The sequence below is a fragment of the Ceratosolen solmsi genome, unplaced genomic scaffold (genome assembly GCF_000503995.2).
Source record: "Ceratosolen solmsi marchali unplaced genomic scaffold, CerSol_1.0 scaffold30, whole genome shotgun sequence".
In the NCBI taxonomy this organism is placed as follows: domain Eukaryota; kingdom Metazoa; phylum Arthropoda; class Insecta; order Hymenoptera; family Agaonidae; genus Ceratosolen; species Ceratosolen solmsi.
In genome coordinates, this window is record NW_011948421.1 from 8,812,337 (window position 1) to 8,833,327 (window position 20,991).

General features: G+C 21.2%; 2 protein-coding genes across 8 annotated transcripts in view; one reads left to right on the forward strand and one right to left on the reverse strand.

Moving 5' to 3' along the window:
• Liprin-alpha (PTPRF interacting protein alpha) overlaps positions 1–14,609 on the reverse strand; it is a 40,324-nt gene extending 25,715 nt beyond the window's left edge. For 5 of the 7 annotated variants that reach the window (XM_011498805.1, XM_011498807.1, XM_011498804.1 and 2 more), the window contains exons 1-4: positions 14,501–14,609; positions 10,048–10,571; positions 5,553–5,654; positions 3,192–3,356 (exon numbers count right to left, since the gene is read on the reverse strand). In XM_011498805.1, coding sequence (XP_011497107.1) covers positions 3,192–3,356; positions 5,553–5,654; positions 10,048–10,296 — 516 coding nt within the window. In that variant the 5' untranslated portion in view covers positions 10,297–10,571; positions 14,501–14,609. Of the gene's footprint in view, positions 1–3,191; positions 3,357–5,552; positions 5,655–10,047; positions 10,572–11,515; positions 11,652–14,500 lie in introns of all 7 variants that reach the window. The other 2 variants (XM_011498803.1, XM_011498802.1) reach the window with 2 other exon arrangements.
• Positions 14,610–14,730: 121 nt separating this feature from the next.
• Positions 14,731–16,450, forward strand: LOC105361574 (uncharacterized). The gene is made up of 2 exons (XM_011498800.1): positions 14,731–14,976; positions 15,923–16,450. The coding sequence occupies exons 1-2, from the start codon at positions 14,937–14,939 to the stop codon at positions 16,222–16,224; spliced, it is 342 nt and encodes a 113-aa protein (XP_011497102.1). The 5' UTR covers positions 14,731–14,936; the 3' UTR covers positions 16,225–16,450.
• The last annotated feature ends 4,541 nt before the right edge of the window (positions 16,451–20,991 follow it).

The following is a 20,991-nucleotide window of genomic DNA, read 5'->3' on the forward strand; positions in this document are numbered from 1 at the left end:
AATTTATGTTTAATACAATTATATTACTTAAGAAATAAAGTTGGAGATAGAAAATGTCAAGAATTAAAAGTAATTCTATATTTTTAAATAATAATGTTACAATTTATAACATCTTTAAGAAATACAAGTTATAATTAAAATTAAATATAAATTAAATAGGTTCAAAAATTAAAAATTCATATATGAAATTTATATTTTTTTTATTTTTATTCCATTTATAGCAAATTTTTAATCATAAATGTATGAATATGAATATGTATAATAAAGTACTATTAAAGATAACTTTTGATATCAAACTTATAGCATACAATATTTAAGAATAAATACTAAAATTTAGAAAAATTAGATGATTATGTAAACTGCCTTTAAACAAAGATGTTTTACGATGCTAACTTGAATTTGAATCCGGATTGTCTAAAACAAATGAAAGAAAAAGGTTTAGTTTTTATATTAAATTTTTATTTTTAATTAAAAATTTTAAATATGATTTTAAAATTTTTATAACTAAATTTCTCTTTTTTATTATAAAATTTAACTCACTTCTATTTATGACTATTTTATTATATTTATATTAGAAAAGATCATACCAAACTTTAACATTGATTGATTAAAAAATTGTGTGAAATTTTAGGGCTACTAATTAAAAAGTAGGTTTTACGAAAATGCATTTAAAGATTAAATTATTATTTTACATAAATAAAAAGTATATTTTATAACTTACACAAAATGATCTATTTCAGATTTTTACCACAAACTATCAACTTACATAGCCGTTTCTGAAATATTAATTTGATGTTGATGAAAGGGCCGTTTCAATCACAATCTCAATTTTTACGCATAAATTGGAGGTATTTGCCCTGATATTCCGAATATTTATATGTGTAGTATAGTTTCATATAGTATTATAAATATTTTGTGATTCCATTGTGTTATATTCAATATAAAATTACTAAAATATATAACTATGTTATAATATGTTGCGTATAATAAATTATGAAATACCGTTTTTCTGCTCATTTTCGTAATATTTGATTGTTTTTTTAATTGAAGCACTTATATTTTTATAGTAAATTACAATAACGTGTGGATTCAAAAAAATTGATAACTAAAAATTTTTTAAGTAACATTACAGCAGACTCTAGCAGCTATACTTTGTATTTGTTACTTATGGCGAAAATTAATACTTTTGCAGAATTAAAAACTGAAAATATTTATTTCAACATAAATAATAATTGAATATACAAAATAAACATTTAACAATGATGTGTGCGTTATATTTATTATTAACGGTATATACACGCTAAGATTTATTTAGATGAGTGCCTAAGTAAATCGACAGTGTACATACGATGTAAAAAAACAAATAGGAATAGTACAAGTTTACATAAAAAATTTTGTAATTGAACAAATCAATCAATTTAATTGACAAATCAATCAGTATCATTATATTGTCGTTGCAAATCCAAATGATAACGTTAATAATATGTTTTTGTAACAAGCTGTTTTTTATAATGTAATTAATCATACTTGAATTATAACGATGAACATGCAATTAAAATATACAATTATATGGAATACTACAACAGCACGTAAAACAGACCTATCAGAAGTGTCATTAATATAAAATAACCTATATTAATTATAAAGTATATAAAGTTAATAAAAATGTTATAATTAATAGTAGTATTATATAATCTTATTATTCTTCTATAATGGAATATTTAAAGTTCGAAGATTAATATGTGCTTCAATTTTTGGATTTATTCTCACTTTTGCTGCATCATACATCCTTTATCAGTAAAAACGATAAAACCATTTAATCAAAATTTTTATTTAAAAAATTATTATAAATTGCTTAGTTTAATTTAAATACGTGAAAAAAATTGATATTGGTATTAAGTAGAAATTGTAGATTAAGTTATGTTGATATGATATTTAATTAAAAAAAAAAGTTAATATTTATATTTGTATGAATTTAACTATTTTATTTGTAATAATACGTTTAATCGTCTATGCATTTCATATTTATCTATAAATTTTTATTATTTTGTACGATTATAATATTATTATTTACTAAACTAAAATAAATGGAGCTAATTTAGATTATGTATGGAGCATGGAGGATCGACACTTTGAGTCTAGCTATTTAGTTTTTAAAAATAACAAAATTGTTTATTCCAGATCCATTAATTGTACATGTATTTAAGTTATTAGTACACTGTCTAAGTTATGAAATTTAATTAACAATCAAGCTTCAGAGCTTCAATATTTTTTCCATTTATTGTAAAATCCTATTATATTATTTATTTAATACGGTTAATCTTACGGCTAATCTATAATCTGTAAAATAATGAAAATTTATTACTTAAATTTACTCATTATTGCTAATATATAAGAAAAGCATATAATCGTCATCAAAATTATACAAAAAAGTTATTAAACATTAATATATTTATTTTAAAATACTATTATCTGTGTTCTTACGACAATTCTAACAAAACTTAGACTTACAATGAACCTAATTCATTATCAAAAGATTCAATCTTTTGAATTTGAATTTGAAGATTGAATCATTGGGTTACGCGGCATATAGCATAAATGATTTTGTTGTCGGTGGAAACATTATGAATAATTTTTTATTTTTCTTACTTGATACTGAAATCAAGCACCTTAGTCAATTTTAATTTTTCATTAATATTATAGGCATACTAATATAGGTATACTAATATCCACTCGTTAAAATAGTTATTAAAAGTTATATTAAAATTACTATAAATATAGTTGAAATATTTTAAATAACGAACAAAATTTTAGCGATTTCGATGTTTAAATTACTTAGTTCCAAAATTTTTTTAGTTGACGATATATCGAAATCTATCGATTATTTAATAATTTTTAATTTTAAAAATTTGTAACGACTTTCGGTAAAATAGTTAGTCATTATATCTCCAATTTGTTAAATGTATTATTTAATTATAAAATAGTTATATAATATTTGTCTCTTTTATAGTAACACGAAGCGTAATTATATTAAAAAATATTTAAAATGAAATAATTTTTAATAATCCTCTATTACAGAAAAAAAATCGTAGTTTAAACGAACATGTATGTTTTCTAATTCTCATGAAACTCGAACTTATCTCAATATTGTATACGCGTAATTACTAATACACAAAAACATAGTTATGTACCTTTTCATCCAAAGCTTTATGATGTTCAAAGAGACTCTTTAATGCCTTCAGTACTTCAACTTCAGATGAAACCCCCGATTGGGCGACTGCTTGACGCTTGACAACAGTCGTCCTCAATGAACGCTCATGCCTTGAAACTAAACATTCAAGATGCTCCAGCAGAAGCTACAAAATAAAATAAAAATTACTTTTATGGATATATTTTACACATACTATAAGCTTCATATAAGCTTCAGTTATATTGTTAAACAGTATTTTTGTAAATTCTCTTACATTCATATTTAGTATGTATAATAATATACTACGTTAATTATTCAAAGCTTGATGTTACTTTTTAAAAACATACTTTTAATTTTTTACAAAAAATTAATTTAGAAATAATAATTTTAAACATAATTTAAGATAAAACTATATTCAGGTTCAATATTCTAAGCATAAAATTGTCTTATCGATGCTTTATAATTATCATTATCAAATTTATTTATTCAATTCATTTAAAAGTAATTTTTAGAGTCATTTAAATAATTGAAAATTCTGAGATCTTAACATTATTCAAAAATTTTCAGAAGATCTTAAATACGAAAATGTTTCTAAAGATCTTACTTTTTACTGATAAGCTTAAATATATATTAAATGTATAATTTAATTTTGTTAACTACTTTATATTTGTGTTAAACTTAATTTCATTTGATTTTTATTAAAATAAACTTATGATTATAAGTTATATATAATATATATAAAATTATAAAAAAGATTTTAATCTATATAAAATGAAAAATTAAGCTATAGTATATCTAAAGCCTAATTTTAATTTTAAAACAGTAAAAACTATTATGCTAAAATCAAATAACTACATAATAAATATTTAAGCATGTTGATAAAGTTTACTGGAAATTTGTTAGATTAAGTTTTGTTAGCTTGAAATTTAAAAACGCTTGAATTTCTTTACGTAACGTTGTTTTAGGTTAATCTTAAGCATTCTTTAACATATTTTAACAGATTTCTTAATTAAAAAAAAAATTCTATTAACTGGTTTCAAATATGCTCTTAAAATAACAATTCTTAAACAAATTTTTAATTAAAAAAATATATAAGGAAAGTATATAATTGACATAAAATTTCTTATTTAACTAATGAAAATCAGATTTTAAATATAATTTTTTATTATATCATAACTTATATTGGAATTCATGGCTAAGAATACTCTATGATAATCCTCATACTAATCTACAGCTGAACTAATTTGTACGCAACGACTTTGTCCTCATCGATTAAACAACCCTTATAGTGTATATGTTCTATGCTGCATATTAGATGAAACCAAATTAAATTAATACATATAAAATATTATATGAGTTCTAATCAGTCCTTAAGAGCAGATTTTTAACAAGTCTTTCTACCCAAGCTCATCTTCAAAAGTAGCCGAATTACAAATCTTTATCCTGTAATTAGAGTTCTCGATCCTGTAATCGAATAATATTATGCAATATATCAACTGTAATAACTACAGAAATAATAATTAGCGCGCTATACCTTTTTCAATAATGAACCTTAATTTAATTTCGTATAATACAGACCTTTATCGAATAAGCCGAATAACTTCGGCTTGTCAAAATTGTCAAAATCTAGTAGGAATGAACCAGTTACTTTTATTACTCGGTTGAACTTTTATAATAGAATGATTTTAATACTTAACAAAGTTTTTACTCTTATCGATTTCAGGACTAATACGCAGTATGTTTCTGTGTTGAATAGAAATTCTAATAATAAGTCAGTGAACATAACTATTTAAGGATTATAAGGTCCAGTAAATCGAAATCAGTTGTAATAACAATATAGGTATAGTTTAATAATGTAGTATAATTGCCGTTAGTATAGCGTTATATACAGTCTTTTCAACTGAAGCAAATACACTGCCAATTATATTTATATACTAACACCAACCTTGGATCGATACTTACACATTCCTAGATAACTACAAAATATTATATTTCCGTCATCAAAACTTTGTGGCAAATGACTGTTTAATGCTCTATATATCAATAATCTTTTGTCCTATCGACTATCTCGATTCAAATTATAATTGAATAATGTTCGAATACTTATTTCTAGAATTAAGTAAAAATGTTGATATTTTTAGACATATAAATTTTTACTTTGCACTGAAATGTACCCATATACTTTATTTTATAAATTATTTATATAAATCAATAAATAAAAAATGTTCCAATATCTAGATGAATGTAATAATAAATAATATAAAGTAGATATGTTTAAATTATAATAGATAATAAATGTGCTTCATTTGCTAAAAAATAGAAATAAATTTCAATACAGAATGTCAGCTTTAATAATGCTCACCCTCGTATTGTTACGTTCTGCTTTCAATTCAGATATTTCTTCTGCTTTTTCATGAATACTCCTTTGTGCTGCAGACAATTCTTTTGTAAGTTGTGAACATTCCTGTAAAACATACATTCAATAAGAATCTCGTGGACTATTAATAAATTTTTTATAATGATTTTTAAACATATATTTATAATTGCTTCGAAGTTTTAACTATAAGTAAAATGCGTCATTAATTGATATAATCAATAGACGAGAGCGATAACTTAATTTTTTAAAGTTGTATATATATATATATATATAAAGCTATGTGATATAAACGTATATATTATATTTATTATTATTTAATATAAATTATAAAAAAACTGTATTTCTATTTATTAAATTAACATATTAAAATGTCTAATATTTAATGAATTTCAAAATTCTGATTGTAATGCTGAACCATTATTTTGCTACTGTAACAATTAAAAAAATTTAGTTCTTTTTGCGTTTGGATCATTGAAAGACAGGGTTTATAAAAACTAGAGTCTAAACTGCAGTCGTTATTAAAAGTAGTGATCTTCCAGTAAATTTTCAATATTACAAAGTCTTGCAATTTATGGATTATAACGTGCTAAATAACTTTTTGAAAAGCTATTATTTTAATATAGTTTAAGAAATGTTTTTTCTCAGTTTTTGAATAGGGTAATTTGTGTTTGTATTTCTTTATTATTTATTTAAAGTCAAATTTGATTTCCCTCTACATTTAGTCTTTTCCACTTTTTCTGGTTTTCTGATAAAGCAAAAGTAAAATAATTTATTTAATCTGCTAAATTACTTTAATATAAAATAAACTAATTGTTCATTCCTACAAAATATAGATTTCATATTTAGATTATGTAATTTATTTGTTACGAAAATCGTTTCAATTTACATCAACTTATCTCAAAGGCATTCATCATTAATATTAATATTGTTTTCATGACTTTACAAAGTTTTAATTAAAAATATTTTATAAATTATCATTTAGTTTTATAAATTATTAAAATAAAATAAAATTTTATTATAAATCAGAATTTTTTTTGAAAGTTTTCTTTTGTATACAAGTGTATGTATGCTAATGCTCGTTATACCATGATTTAAGTGAAACTCTATTTAATTGGTAATATTACTATTTAGTTATGATGGCCGATCTCTCGATACCAATATGATAATAGTTGGAACATCAGAATCCATATAAAATGATATTATTTGATGTCCGACAATTTAAAATAAACACTTAAATACACCATACCTATAACAGGTAACGTAAGTTTCGACCCTTCACTATTCCACCATTTATCATTACTGAGTTAAAAAAAATAGATGTCACTTAAAACTTCGGTAGCACAAATTTTATATATCGTATATTAAATAATACATTAAGTTTGGTTTTCTTTTTCGTTTTTTCATCGCCTATGCTACTTATTAATCATAATATTTTCGTAATGCTTAGATCGTGGCTGAAATATTATTAGACTAAATTTGTATCATAATATTGATTATATTGTAAATAATCTTTTGTTATCTTATTGAGCGAGTAAATAAACGATCTTATTATTTACATATATATTTTTTTTCTATTTACCATAGACTGTCTCTTGACGTTTCTGTTACATAAATATAATTTATTTATTTTCCCTTTAAATTAAAAGCTTTATTTACTGTTAAACTAATATTTAGAATTTTTTAATTTCATTATTTTATTACTTTATAATACTTGTTCCACTAAACTAAAATATTTCAAATATATAAAATATTAAGCAAAATATCTCCATTTCTAAAAATACACACGACTGCACTCACACATACATATACGTTAATTTTATGTTTATTAGTAAATAATTTATGACATAATTTTATAAAATTTATTTGTAAATACTGTAAGAACATACGAATTAATTAAATTAATTAATTAAAGTTTAAATATTTATTAATTTATATTAAGTATATAATATGTGGATATGTGTACACATAAATATTTAACATTTCACATAAAATTTTATTTTGTACATCTATATACAAGATATTTTTTATTTTATTATAATCTAATAATAATTTTACATATATACAGTTTATACACTTTATAAATGTATGATCTGATACCTTAATATTATTTTTAAAGATATATATTCTTTTGTAAAAATAAATATATATTTAGATATACATATTTATGATATATATTACGGCTCGTTCTTCGGATGTTTATTAAATACCGTACTTTTATTCCATTAAAAATAATAATACTTCCATTTATAAACACGTTATAATGAACAAATTATAGATTAAATAATTATTTAATTACTCCCTCAGATTACTCCTTCAAAATTAATTATATATATTATATTAGAAAAATAATGAAACGTGATACAATAAAATTTGAAACTACTATTTAACGCATATAATTTTTAAACATTTTTAATATAAATATTCAATAATAATTTGTTTTTAATTGATGATAAGTAATACGTACTGAGAAATTTATTAAGTATGCATCAATGCATGATAGCAAGTCAATGACAACTAACGTCTAATACCAATAGGATGCCGCTTAAAATTTATGAAAAAATAATTTTATTTTTACTTTTATGAGCAAATAATGCGATTATATACAATAGTTACATTCATAAAATTTTGTATGTTTTATATAAATGCTATTATTCTCTCTGCTTACATTTTATATCCTTCTTAGTATTATGTACTTTTTCCTTCTGCATGTAAGTGGAATTTAGTCGATTGATATTGTATTGCACAATGTGTAAAATCAATGAAAGAACTATCAGCTACGTCTATATTTTTGTAATAGCACCAATCAATAATTTTTTTTTTTATCATTCTACACTCGTAATAACCAACTTAGTACATCATTCATCATGTTTACCATACCCTTGTTATGAAATATGTTCATGTACATTCATATGCCGATGAATAAAATACTAAAGGTATTAATTATATTGTTAAGAAGTTTACTATATTATATTTCGTCTATTATTAAAATAAATCATTGTGATCTTCGTACATATCAATAATTTCCATCGCCATAAACAACCAACATGTTATTTTTCAAATAGACGTACACTATAATACTATACTAATACAGTTTTATTATAATTTCAATACAAAGTGTAAAAAATTAATACATTATCATTACCATATATTTTTACATAATTATATTTATATAATTTTTATAAAATATAATATTCTAAAAAAATTTTACTTTTAATATACTAATAAAAAGTCAATAATTGACCTACTTACAATATTTATAATGTTTTGTAACTATGTATTATAAAGTAGTCTGATTCTATAGGATCTATAAATACTAATATGAATATGTAAATGATTAAGGATAGTTAATAAGAGTGATGTAAAATTCTGTTACAGGATTTCTCAAAAAATGTCAATAATTTCTGATTTAGGAAATATATCAACATAAAATATGAATGATCTTTTGATGACTTCAATTTTACATTTGTGCATTTCTTATTGTTTAGATAAGCAGTTTCACTTTATGTAATATTTTATTAATTATTTATAAACTTCTTAAAACTGAATATGATCTAACTCTCGAATAATAATTATTTAAGAATATAAACTGTTTAAAGAATTATTTTGGTAATTACAAAATTGTAAGGATTCTAAACTTATCAAATTTTTAGTTATTATTTCATTTTCTTGAAACACTAAATTAATTGCTAAAATGTGTTATTATTTATTTTTTCTTTTATTTCTCTTAATTTTATATACTATACTTATAAGTTAAAGAACTTATATTTAATCTTTTATATATTTTTTATTCAACTATCAATTTCTATAGTATTGATAATACAATATATAAAACTCTGAACTAATGTAGTACATATTATCTGATTTATTTTAGGTTTAAATCAGTCACAAATATTAAATCATTAATTGAACAAGTGTTTATATTATAATTAAGAAAGATTTTTTTTTATTTCTAGTAATTTATGTAGATTACAAATGATATATTTTTATAATATTAATATTGTAGTTTACATCAATGTAACAATACAGTCATATAAAATTAAAAATTACATGAATAATAAATAACATTTTCTATGCCTTTAATTAAGTTTTTATTTAATTAAATATACTGATCTTTATTGATAAAAAAATTAATTGTTATAAATGATAAAAGTAATTAAACAGTTTGTCGGTTGACTTTATATTATTTAAAAGAGTCTATTTAAAATTATAATATTTATTAAATTAATTTAATATATAAATATTTATATTATTTATATTTTATCATATGATAAATAAATATCAAAAAATAAACCCAATGAATAAACATTAATTCTATATAAAAATAATCATCAAATAAAATAAATTATTTCTATTATTAATAGTAATTATTGGAAAGAACTTTGAGATATAAAAATTGTTAAAAATATTTGATAAAATGTTTTTTATACCAGACTGAAAATAGGGTATGGCTAATTAATATATAAATTTTATTTTGTCTTACTTTGGGTATGTTAGTATCAAATTGACGATTTATGACATCCCTCTCTTTTTCAAGATCCTGTAATCTAGATTCAGTCTCTTCGAGACGTTCTTGACTTTCTCTCAATGAGTCCATGAGTTTGTCTCGTTCATCAAGTACTGAAACCATTAGTTCCTCCAAATTAGTTTCTTTTCCAGAAAATTGAGAACTCTGTTGACTATTATTGTCCTCTGCAATGGTTGGCATCACATCACACATCATATTCCACATATTGTTCTGGATATAGTACAGTTAATTAAAACTTTTTCCCAACTTTTCACTATATTAATTTGTAACTATTTTTAGTTATACAGTACTTTATATATTCAGCAGCTCTTCTAAGTTAAACTAAAACTAGGTACTGTTATCCTGTACCCAACAGTCATTTCTTAGTTTTCACAGAAAGTTTTGTCAAAAAACTTTTGTAATGCTTTATCCACATTGAAAATTTTGCAATTATGAAATTACAGGGAAACATCCTCATTATCATAGTTGATATTTTCTTCCTAATATAAACATTTGTATACATTATTAAAAAATTTTAAATTAAATAATTATATTAATTATATTTTATTTCTGACTTAGTTTTTAAAAACTAGATAATTATTTAAAATATTATATATAAATTTCTTTTGTAAATAATTAATTTGTCAAACCATTGACAAATTGTTTGTCAATGGTTTGACAAATTAAATATATATTAATTAAAAATATATTTTTTTCATTTTCAACTTTAACTCATTAAAAATGAAAAAATCAAATAAGGCATAAAATATCAATTATAATTCATTTACTTTCAGTATATTAAGTATAGTTGATAAAAGAATGTTCCTTCAATTATTACAAAAAATGGATAGATTTATAAAGGAAAAAAACTGAAATCATACAATCTAATATAAATTTTTTTTATTTATAAATAGTTTTATTCTTTATTTTATTGTTTTTTTTAGAAACAATCATTTATTTATTTCTATAAATATTATAACAGTGATCTAGATCCTATTTTTATTATTCATTATTCACAAGTATAGAATCAATACCTAATAAATTTACCTGATTTAACATGACTTTTTAATATATTTTATTACAGTTTTTAAATAAATGTGTATCTATTGTACCGACTATTTAAAAATTTTTGTTATTTATAGTTTATTTAAGAAAAAATATTTTCTTTTATGAATTATATTTCAGGAAAACTAGAATGAAAAAAGTTAGAATTTTAAGACTTTAAAACTAAACTTACCCTATATAATCAAACATTAAAATTAACAGTGGAAAATTTCTAATATAACAATAATAATAATGTTGAGTGTTAGTATTCTACAGTCAAGCATAAAACCTATCCGTTTATGAGTAACTAATGTGACGACAGTGTAAACTCGACATCTCAAATGTGATCATTTCTTTTGCTTATGACCACTGCTTATAAATGTAAGGTTGTAATTTTTACCTCGCCCATCACAATCGCACAACTTCTGACTGTAGCTTCTTCTCTACATACTAACGATCAATCGACGTCACTACTTTTCTCACTTCCTCTCATCATATCTCTCATTGCATTGTCTATATAGCTTATTCGCTCACTCCTGCAAATTTTTCAACTTATGTAGCGCTTTTGAGCATTCTATTTTGATATTCGAAAAAATTTTAAAAAATAGATATTAATTTTTACACTTATAAAAATAGTGAAAAATACAATGAAAAGGACAAATAAGCACATTAAAAAGTACCGGCATATTGTTTCTTATTCTTTTTCTGTTCAAGAAACTCTCCTACGCGGTATTTTGTCTTTTTTTTACTTTACGCTGTCATAGCAAAGTTGTATTATTCTATTCTTATTACTATAAAAATTGCGTGTAGATATTTTCTCATTTTTCTACAAAGTTAAAATCGTACTCGCATATTTTTTCAATCTTATAAGTAGAGGGGATAAGGTTAGTGAGTAAGTGAGTACATATGTGATTACATGATAAGGAAAGAATATAATAGAATGAGAACAAGTGACGCAAAAAAGGGAAAGGTAAATAGGAAAATTATGTAGACCTGGAAAAGGAGAAACTATGAAAAAAATCCGTTTTTTTTCTTTTCTTCAAATTATGTTAATAAAAGCGCCCAATATTTAATGCGCTGTATTTGTAGTAAATACATCTTATTTAAATATATGGGAAATGTACCTATTTCGTTTATGAGCACAAAAAGCTAGTAGAACAAGCATTATTGCGTATGGATTAAAGTATTATTTATTACGTATAAAAGTTTATTACTGTGCATTTATAGAAAATGTTTATTTACTATATTGTTAAAAAATTCCAGACCAAAATCTCTATTTTTGAGGTTAGCTTCTAATTAAGTAGGCAAATCTTGTAAAATATCATTGTACAAGATATTTGTATAATTATATATATAAATATTATATAAATATTATATTTAAATAATCTTAATAGCATATATTAACTTGAGTAATTAACAAATAAAATTTCAAACTTCTAAGTCTCCAACTTCAAGTATGCAACTATTATATTAAATAATTTTATTCTATACAAGATTTATTAAATATTTAGAACATTGTTTTATATATTATAAATGTATTTAAGTTGTTGATCTAAAAACAATAATCATATTTTGCTTTAATTGCTTATTTATTAATAGTATATTATAATATAAATTTATAAAATATAATTGTTACAATATTTTATTTGGTAAAAAAATTTAAACAACTATTTTATTATTAAATATTGAATTTTATTTCATTTAACAAATTATAATCATTTTATAAATCTATAACAATAAAAAATAATGAATTATTGAAAAAAAATTAACAGTTTCAATCAATGAAAATAATTTGTAAATTGTACAATATTTTGTATTATTAAAGCATTCACATAAATTAAAAAACTATTTCAATATATTGAAAATATAATACAAACTAATATTAAAATTTATGTTTATAAAATTAATATTTAAAAAATTCATGATTTATCAGAGTTTGAACATATATGTAAATAAATATATTATAAATCTAAATTTAAATAAATAATTTTTATTAAATTATTAAATTATGAATTATTAAATTAATATTAGAATATTTAATACATAGAATAGTTCTTAAGCTTCTAATTAAAAACTTACTGAATTAATTTTGATAATACTATTTTAAAAGAATTCTTTATTTATATTTAAAATATTATTAATTCAAATAAAAATACTAATATATCAGTTTTATAAAATATTCAAGATAAATCTAAAGTTAAACCAAATTTGATTAAAATAAAACAGTTGTACTGTATAAAGTTAAATTATGATTATACTATTTTTAAATAAAATTTATTTAATATAATAAAATAGGTAGTTAGGTTACCTTGGATTGTCAAAATTATTAAAATATTTAATAGACATAATTAATTTAATTTTAAGTTTTTTTATTATTAAATTAATTATTTCTATGTATTCAGTAAGTTGTTAATTTTTAACAACTTAACTTTTAAACTAAGAGTTTTATTTTATTTATTACCATAAAAACTAGGTACTGTTAAAATTTACTGATATGCGTACAAGTGAAATATAATATAACCTCTAATCATTAAATTAATATAAATGTGTATGCATAATTGAAATGAAGTAATATGATGAAGAACTGTGTAAATTATTAAAAAATATTAAATGAATTCAATTATGATAGTGAGACAACAATTTTAAATTTGATTTATTTAAAATGATTTAAAATAATATTTAATAAGAAATACGATAAAACTAATATAAATAAAATGCTTTTATATTTATGAAAACTCTTTTCATAAGATATATTAAAGTATAATTTACAATATAAATAAATGACCTAGGTTTTGGGTAAAGTCTTAGTATATAGAAAAGATATTGAAATTCAATTGTAACAGTTGCACATATTCCCAAGAATAAATTTAATATAATTTCTGTAATCAAAAGATATGAAAATGTTTTGTGATCATGTACAATAATTGAAAATGAAACATATTTATATATATATATAGTTATAAAATCCAGTAATATATTAATCATATGATTTTACTTTACTGTAATTTAGAATTATAGACATTTTAACACCTAAGCTGCCAATATTGATATGGTATATTGCTATTAATTTACAACTATAAAATTATAAAAAACTGTATATAATATATTATGGTTTTATATATCCTTTTTACTTTTTTATAATATCAAATGTATACATTTTATGATTTACTTTAAATAGTATCTAGAAGTTTAAATTAAATAAAATTAAACAAGATCTTCTAATTATATTACTAGAATATATGAAGAATAATGATCTCTTGTTAAAAAAGGTTGAAATGTCAAGTTAAAAACACAAATATATAAAAATATATAGGATTATTCATTAGGAAATATGTCATCACAAATTAAAAAAAAAAATACAATTACGTAGTAAAAGTGTATTTACCGCAATTTTCAATAAGCTTCACAGATAAATACGATTAAGAAATAAGACGCATGAATTGATGACCTTAATAACTCGTTACAATTATATGTTTCTATGCATTCCGCTTCAGCGCAAGCCAACATTGCATAAGCTTATCATTTACCGATGTGCGCTACTACCTACATACTTTAATTTTATTCTTCTCTCCCCCCCCGGTAAAATTCACACAAATGCGTATAAACTGCTTATAAAGTCAGCATAACTAATTGAATCATGGTAGAAAGCAAAAACGCGCATTAATGGTCTATAAGAGAAGATGAATGCGCACATTATTTTTAGAATCAATAAGGTAAAGGCGAGGGAGAAAGATAAATTTATATTCGGGCTGCTGTAGGAACGATAATGCAGTAAGCCAACTTAGTGCAACATATTGTAGACAATCGTAAACAGCAACGACATGAAGACGGAAACACATACTTGTCCGCCTGAGGTTACAGGTAAGCTAATATTATACCCTATTTTTGCAGCATTAAAAATGATAATTTAATTGCCTTATTCACATTTATTTTTTCGAAATTCTATATTTTAACAGTCGCATGTCCGTTATCGGTCAGGTTAATAGCGCCATCCTTTTGATAGTGACGGCAAGGGAAGAAGGGATTCGAAAATATTTTTTAAAATTATTAAAAGGAGAGAGGAATTAAATCTTTTCGACGCCTGTATTTATATATGAATTTAAAATATTATCAAATTTCGTTTTACAGCAGTTAAATAATTGGCACAAATAAGCAACCCTTATAATGTGTTATAATATGTATATATATATATATATATATATATATATTTATGCATGTGTATATTTTATATATTTGAGAGCAATTTATACTTAATTCATGTTAAAAAAATTATAAATATTTTTTATTTGATTGGTAGACTATTAAAAAAAGTTTAATTAAAAAAAAATTTTTGTTAATCTAGATATTTTCTTATTAATAATAAAAAATTAAATAAATAATAGATATAATATAGCACAAAATTAGAGGCATTAATTGTAATAAAATAAAACAAAATTTATTTGTTTTTAACTATTTAATAACAATATACATAATGTTTGTGAATAATATATTGTTTATTATATAATAATACTGTGTGTACGACAGATTATATAGAATAATATTACAAACATTATTTCATATAATTAATTCACAATTCCGTTCCTTAATTTGGAATAAAGTTCTGGTACTTTAAATTAATTAAGTCAATAGGTTGATAATATATAATTATATTCAAATCATTCTTCTATTAATTTCATTGTATATTATTACACTTAGGATTTAATATTAATTAAAAACATTTCTTGTTTCATGTAGATAATATATTACATCAGAAAATAATTTACAATTAATCTTTAGCATGAAAATTGTTGCATATCAAATTTTACAGCAATGATTGGAGAGCTGTCAAATAACTGCGAACGAATGGAGAATATATCAGAATCTGTTGACGAACTGCGTGAGAAACTTGCCAACATGAAGCGATTGATGGAAGAACGCAAGGGAATAACACTTGGTGACATAAGTACACTCAAACAACGTAATAAATCTTCCAACATTATAGATGGCAACTTTCTTTCTTGGATCTTTGGCACTGCTCTTGCTGTCATTCTCAGCGTTACTTTTTATGCTTTCTACAATCTTTATAATGCTGTGCTAAAAAAATTCCCATCGAAACATACTGAACTATGAATTTGATATTCAACTGGTTTTATTAATATTTTATTGATTGTTCTTTAATAAGAACATTTAGCAAGTAAAACAAGGAAATAATTCTTGTTTTTTAAATTTTTTTACTATTAGCATCTTATTTGCTTAATATTTTGTCGTGAATAACATTACTTTCTGAATATAGGTAAGTTGTAGTTATACAAAAAGTTTACTCTTACTTTACATATAAGAGAAATCTTGTTCCAGTTTTGATCATAAAATCTTTCTCAGAATTCACTGTGAAGTTACATAATTCTATAATTAAATGAATTCTCTATTTATTTGGAATTAAACGTTTATGCATCACAAGATTTAAATAAATTTATTTGTGTAATATACCTTACAAACTGAATTCATAACTACATTGAATTGTATTATTGATAATATTCCAAAATTTCTTGTGGTTTATCTCTACATTTAAGATTTATTTTGTGCCTAAGTACATAGTTTTTAAACCATGTACAAAATACTAACTATATACAGTACAAAGAATAACGGTATTCAAATCTTAGTAAAGATAATTTTGTATCAATGTATACCATGGTTTCTATAAGAATTTCCAATAATTTCAAAATTGTATTAAATAATATTAAATGTATTATTTCTATTAATTTTCTAATAATTAATACTATAAATTAAAAAAACTTATAAAGAAATTATTTATTAAAAATAAATCAATGTAACTGTATTTTAAAAAATTAATTATTGATTATAAGTTCTTGTAATATGTGTTTATTTCTTTTTTGGTTTATTATTCTAGAAATAAGTTATAAACATACGTTTTCTTAAAATGGAAAATATAAATAGAACTATCAAGAGTACTTAAAAAATAATTTAATTATATAATTTTATATTGTTTAACGCATAAATATATTTTTATAAATTTATTTAAATAATTGGAAAATAGTTATTAGGATGGCAGTTAATGTATACTAGAAGACTAGATGAATCTAACCGAAGCGTAAAAATAATAGTATTTTTCTTTCAATTCTTTTCATCTTTAATAACCCAATTTTATTTCTATTCATCTATTCATTAATTTCTACATTCAAATAGCATCTACGAAACAAACTACAAAAAAAAAACGTTGTAAAATTTGTATTTCAAATTTAATTTCTAAACAAATTTGTTTAAAAGACATTTGAAAAATTAAATTTTTTACCAACGAGTTCTGTATTAATTTCACATGAAAATAGTATTCGGCAAAATATGCCCCTGAATTCTAATGGTCCTAGCACCAAACAATTCATTTTTAATAATTAATAATTAATACATGAATGTGATTTGAAATATTTTAATAATATTAGCATTATTTACATTGATTCATTAAAATTTAATAAATTGCTTATAATATATCAATGTACTTAATCAAATTTTAATTTTGATTTAAAAATTGAAAACGATTCATAAAAAGTTTATAAAGTTATTTATTATATTTAATACATTTTTTATGTGTAAAAATATGTATACCATATATAATGCTTCTATTTTTATTTTTTCTTCTAATTATAATGCATTGTTTATCTTTCACATATGTGTATTGATACATTTCAACAAATTAATAACTTGAATGATAAAAAATATTTTTGAAATATTAAGTTTGATGGCTTCTTTTCTTGTTACTAAAGATTTTATTTCATATTCTAAATCTGCAAGCTAAAATAGAATATATTTTTATTTTTAGATATAATACAATAATTTTCTATTTTATATTATCAAACAGTAATTATTCACTTATCATTTCTCCTCAATTGAAAGTTATTTAATTTGTTATTTTTAACACACATTTAAAAACATTTCATAATAAAAACTGATATATATTAAATGTTGAAATTATTGTTTAATAATATTTGTATAAATTGAATACAATACTATATAAAATATTCAAGTAATCAATTATCATACCTTTGTTTCATTGATTTCTAAGACTTCTCTGAGGTCATAAATTGTTTCGTGTATATTCTAATAATAAAATTATTTATAGTATTTGTTATCACAGAATTAATAATATATTTATCTTTAAATAATAACTAACCTCAAGTAAATTTGACCGTAAAATCTGAAAATTTATTTCTAACATGAGCTCAAATAATTAATTTTGTAATTAATAAACAATTAATTATTAGTTAATTATTGCAAACTAACTGACTTTTTTAAATCTTCTTTTTTATTTGTATACTGAAATAGTACGAATATTTTTTAAAAAGAATAAATGAATAAAAATGAGGTATGATAAATTAAATAATTATTTTATGAATATAATACAATTAGTTGTCAATTCATATTTAAATATAATTTGATAACACAAATTCACCATTATCATAAGAAAATTAGAAATGGAAATAATAGCAAATAAAAATATCCACAATGTTTTCAATGCACAGCAATGTAAAATATACGGCCAAATAGCACTATAAATATGAATACTCATTTTTAACTTGGCTGGGTTGTAAAATTTATCATGAAAATTAAATATTGGAAATTCAAATTTTATTACTATAAATACCAAATTTAATATCGTCTTTGACAATATTCACTAATATCTTATTTTTATTCAATTTGCACGTTAAAAACAAATAAAAATCAATGCACATGTTGACATATGATACAGTTTGTAAAAATATTATTATTAAAAAATTTTAATTTATTTTTTAACAATGTTTTATAAAAGATATTGACATTTTATAATTTTTATTTTTTAACTTAACATCTTTAAAAATAGCATAACTATTTTATTAAACAAATGTAAACATATTACACAATAAATATATTTGTTTAAATCATTATCTTATAGTTTTCAATTTTATGGTCAATTATATAATTTAAAACATTTCATTGGTTTATGATAGTGTGGAAGGGATAATTTCGCTGAAGATAGAAGAGTGCTTCAAAACGAATAATGGCTTATAATGTATCAACACCATTACATAATTATCAAATGTGAAAGAAATCAAATTAAATATTAACATAATTATCAAGGAAGTATTAGAATAGTTATATAAGTTACATGATCAAACATTATAGAAAATGCTTATATTTGGATCTAATAAATTAATTAAAAATTCGAAAGAATATTACTTTTCTTAATTATTCGAATTTAATTTACTTATATGCATTATTTCTATTTTAATTATGACAAACAATAATCACTATATGTGCTAAAGGTTGTAATAAATTTGCTTATATAATAAATACTTTTAAAAGAAATTAAATAAAAAACTGTATTGATAAAATATATTTAATTTTTTTAATATTGAATAAATATATGATTTTGTTTTAATATTTTTTCGTGCTAATATCCACACGTTTTTATTCTAAAATATTTAAAAAATAAAATATATAGTTGAGTTAAAAAAAAATAGTAAATAAAACTTATAAATGAATTTATATTTATTTGTTCATATAACCAAATGTTTAATCGAATACATTTATAAATTGTGATGTTTATTACTACATTTTATTTTTAAAGTAGGAAACTCTATATTCAGTATAAAAGACTTATAAAAAACAATTTGTGTTTATTCAATTTAAAGCAGTCTACTTTTTAGTTATAATTAATTACATTTATTTAATTTTTTCTAATATCTTTATAAGCGCAAAATGGCTCAATTATGAGAAATTTTTCAAAATCAAAGTTCTTTGATGGAATGAAGAATTTCGAGCGTGCTACGAAAGTGTCGGATCATTGATATACGTTCTATTTTAAATATTTAAATTAAATTAATTTATTATTTAATGGCTAGGTAATAAATGATTTTTTAATGCAAACTCATTTTTTTTAAATATTAAAATGTATGCTTATTTTAACATTCTATATCTATTTTTATTAATACTTCAAATAATATTCACTATTTTTAACATTTGATTTTACATATATTACAGCTTATTTAATCGATAGATTTAAAAATATTTAATTACCAACAAAAACTGTGCTTTAATAATACTAATTTAGTATTAGACAACACAATTTAGACATAATATTAGAATATAAAATGAAACAGGTAGATACATATGAAAATGATTATTTGTCTGACATTCAGAAAACTATTATTTATTAGTTTTGCCAACATTAAAGTAATCATTCATCTGTGCATGTCAAAGTAATTTCAAAATATCTCAATTTCTACCATAATTATTCTTTTTATTAAGTTTTAAAAAATATCACATTAATATATTCAATAAATAATGTAATTTGGCTAATAAGCTACACAATTACAACTTTCAAATTCTAATTTAAAACTATTATCGTTTTCTTAGAAAATAGAAGCTGTATATATGTACATATATATATATATATATATATATATATTTTTTAATAATTGTATGAAAATGCATTGCAAAGTATCTCTTTATCATAAAGATTATTCAAATATTGCAGGTCAACATAACATATTCAATAGTATATTACAGTTTTTTAAGATGCTGAATACTATTTTGTATTTACATTATCTTTGTCACAACAAAACGTAATGGTAATGGCATTTACATATTGGTCAGTATGGATATTTTTTCTTTATATTCATATGAATACAGTGATTACAACATAGATCTACTTACTTGAACTTATGCATATAGAAAAATTGATACTATTTAGATTGAAGGATTTATACCTTATGCTACTCCATACAAAGTTGACAGCAATTTCAGAATAAACCTGTATATAAGTAATAAATATAAGTATAATTAATTTTGTCAACGAATCTTCATTGATTATACAATTTTTATTAAAAAATATAGATATCCTTGATA

Coding starts and splice junctions, on each gene's coding strand:
- LOC105361574 (XM_011498800.1), top strand. CDS start 14,937: ATGAAGACGGAAACACATACTTGTCCGCCTGAGGTTACAG. Junction 14,977..15,922: donor TTGTCCGCCTGAGGTTACAG/GTAAGCTAATAT, acceptor CAAATTTTACAG/CAATGATTGGAGAGCTGTCA.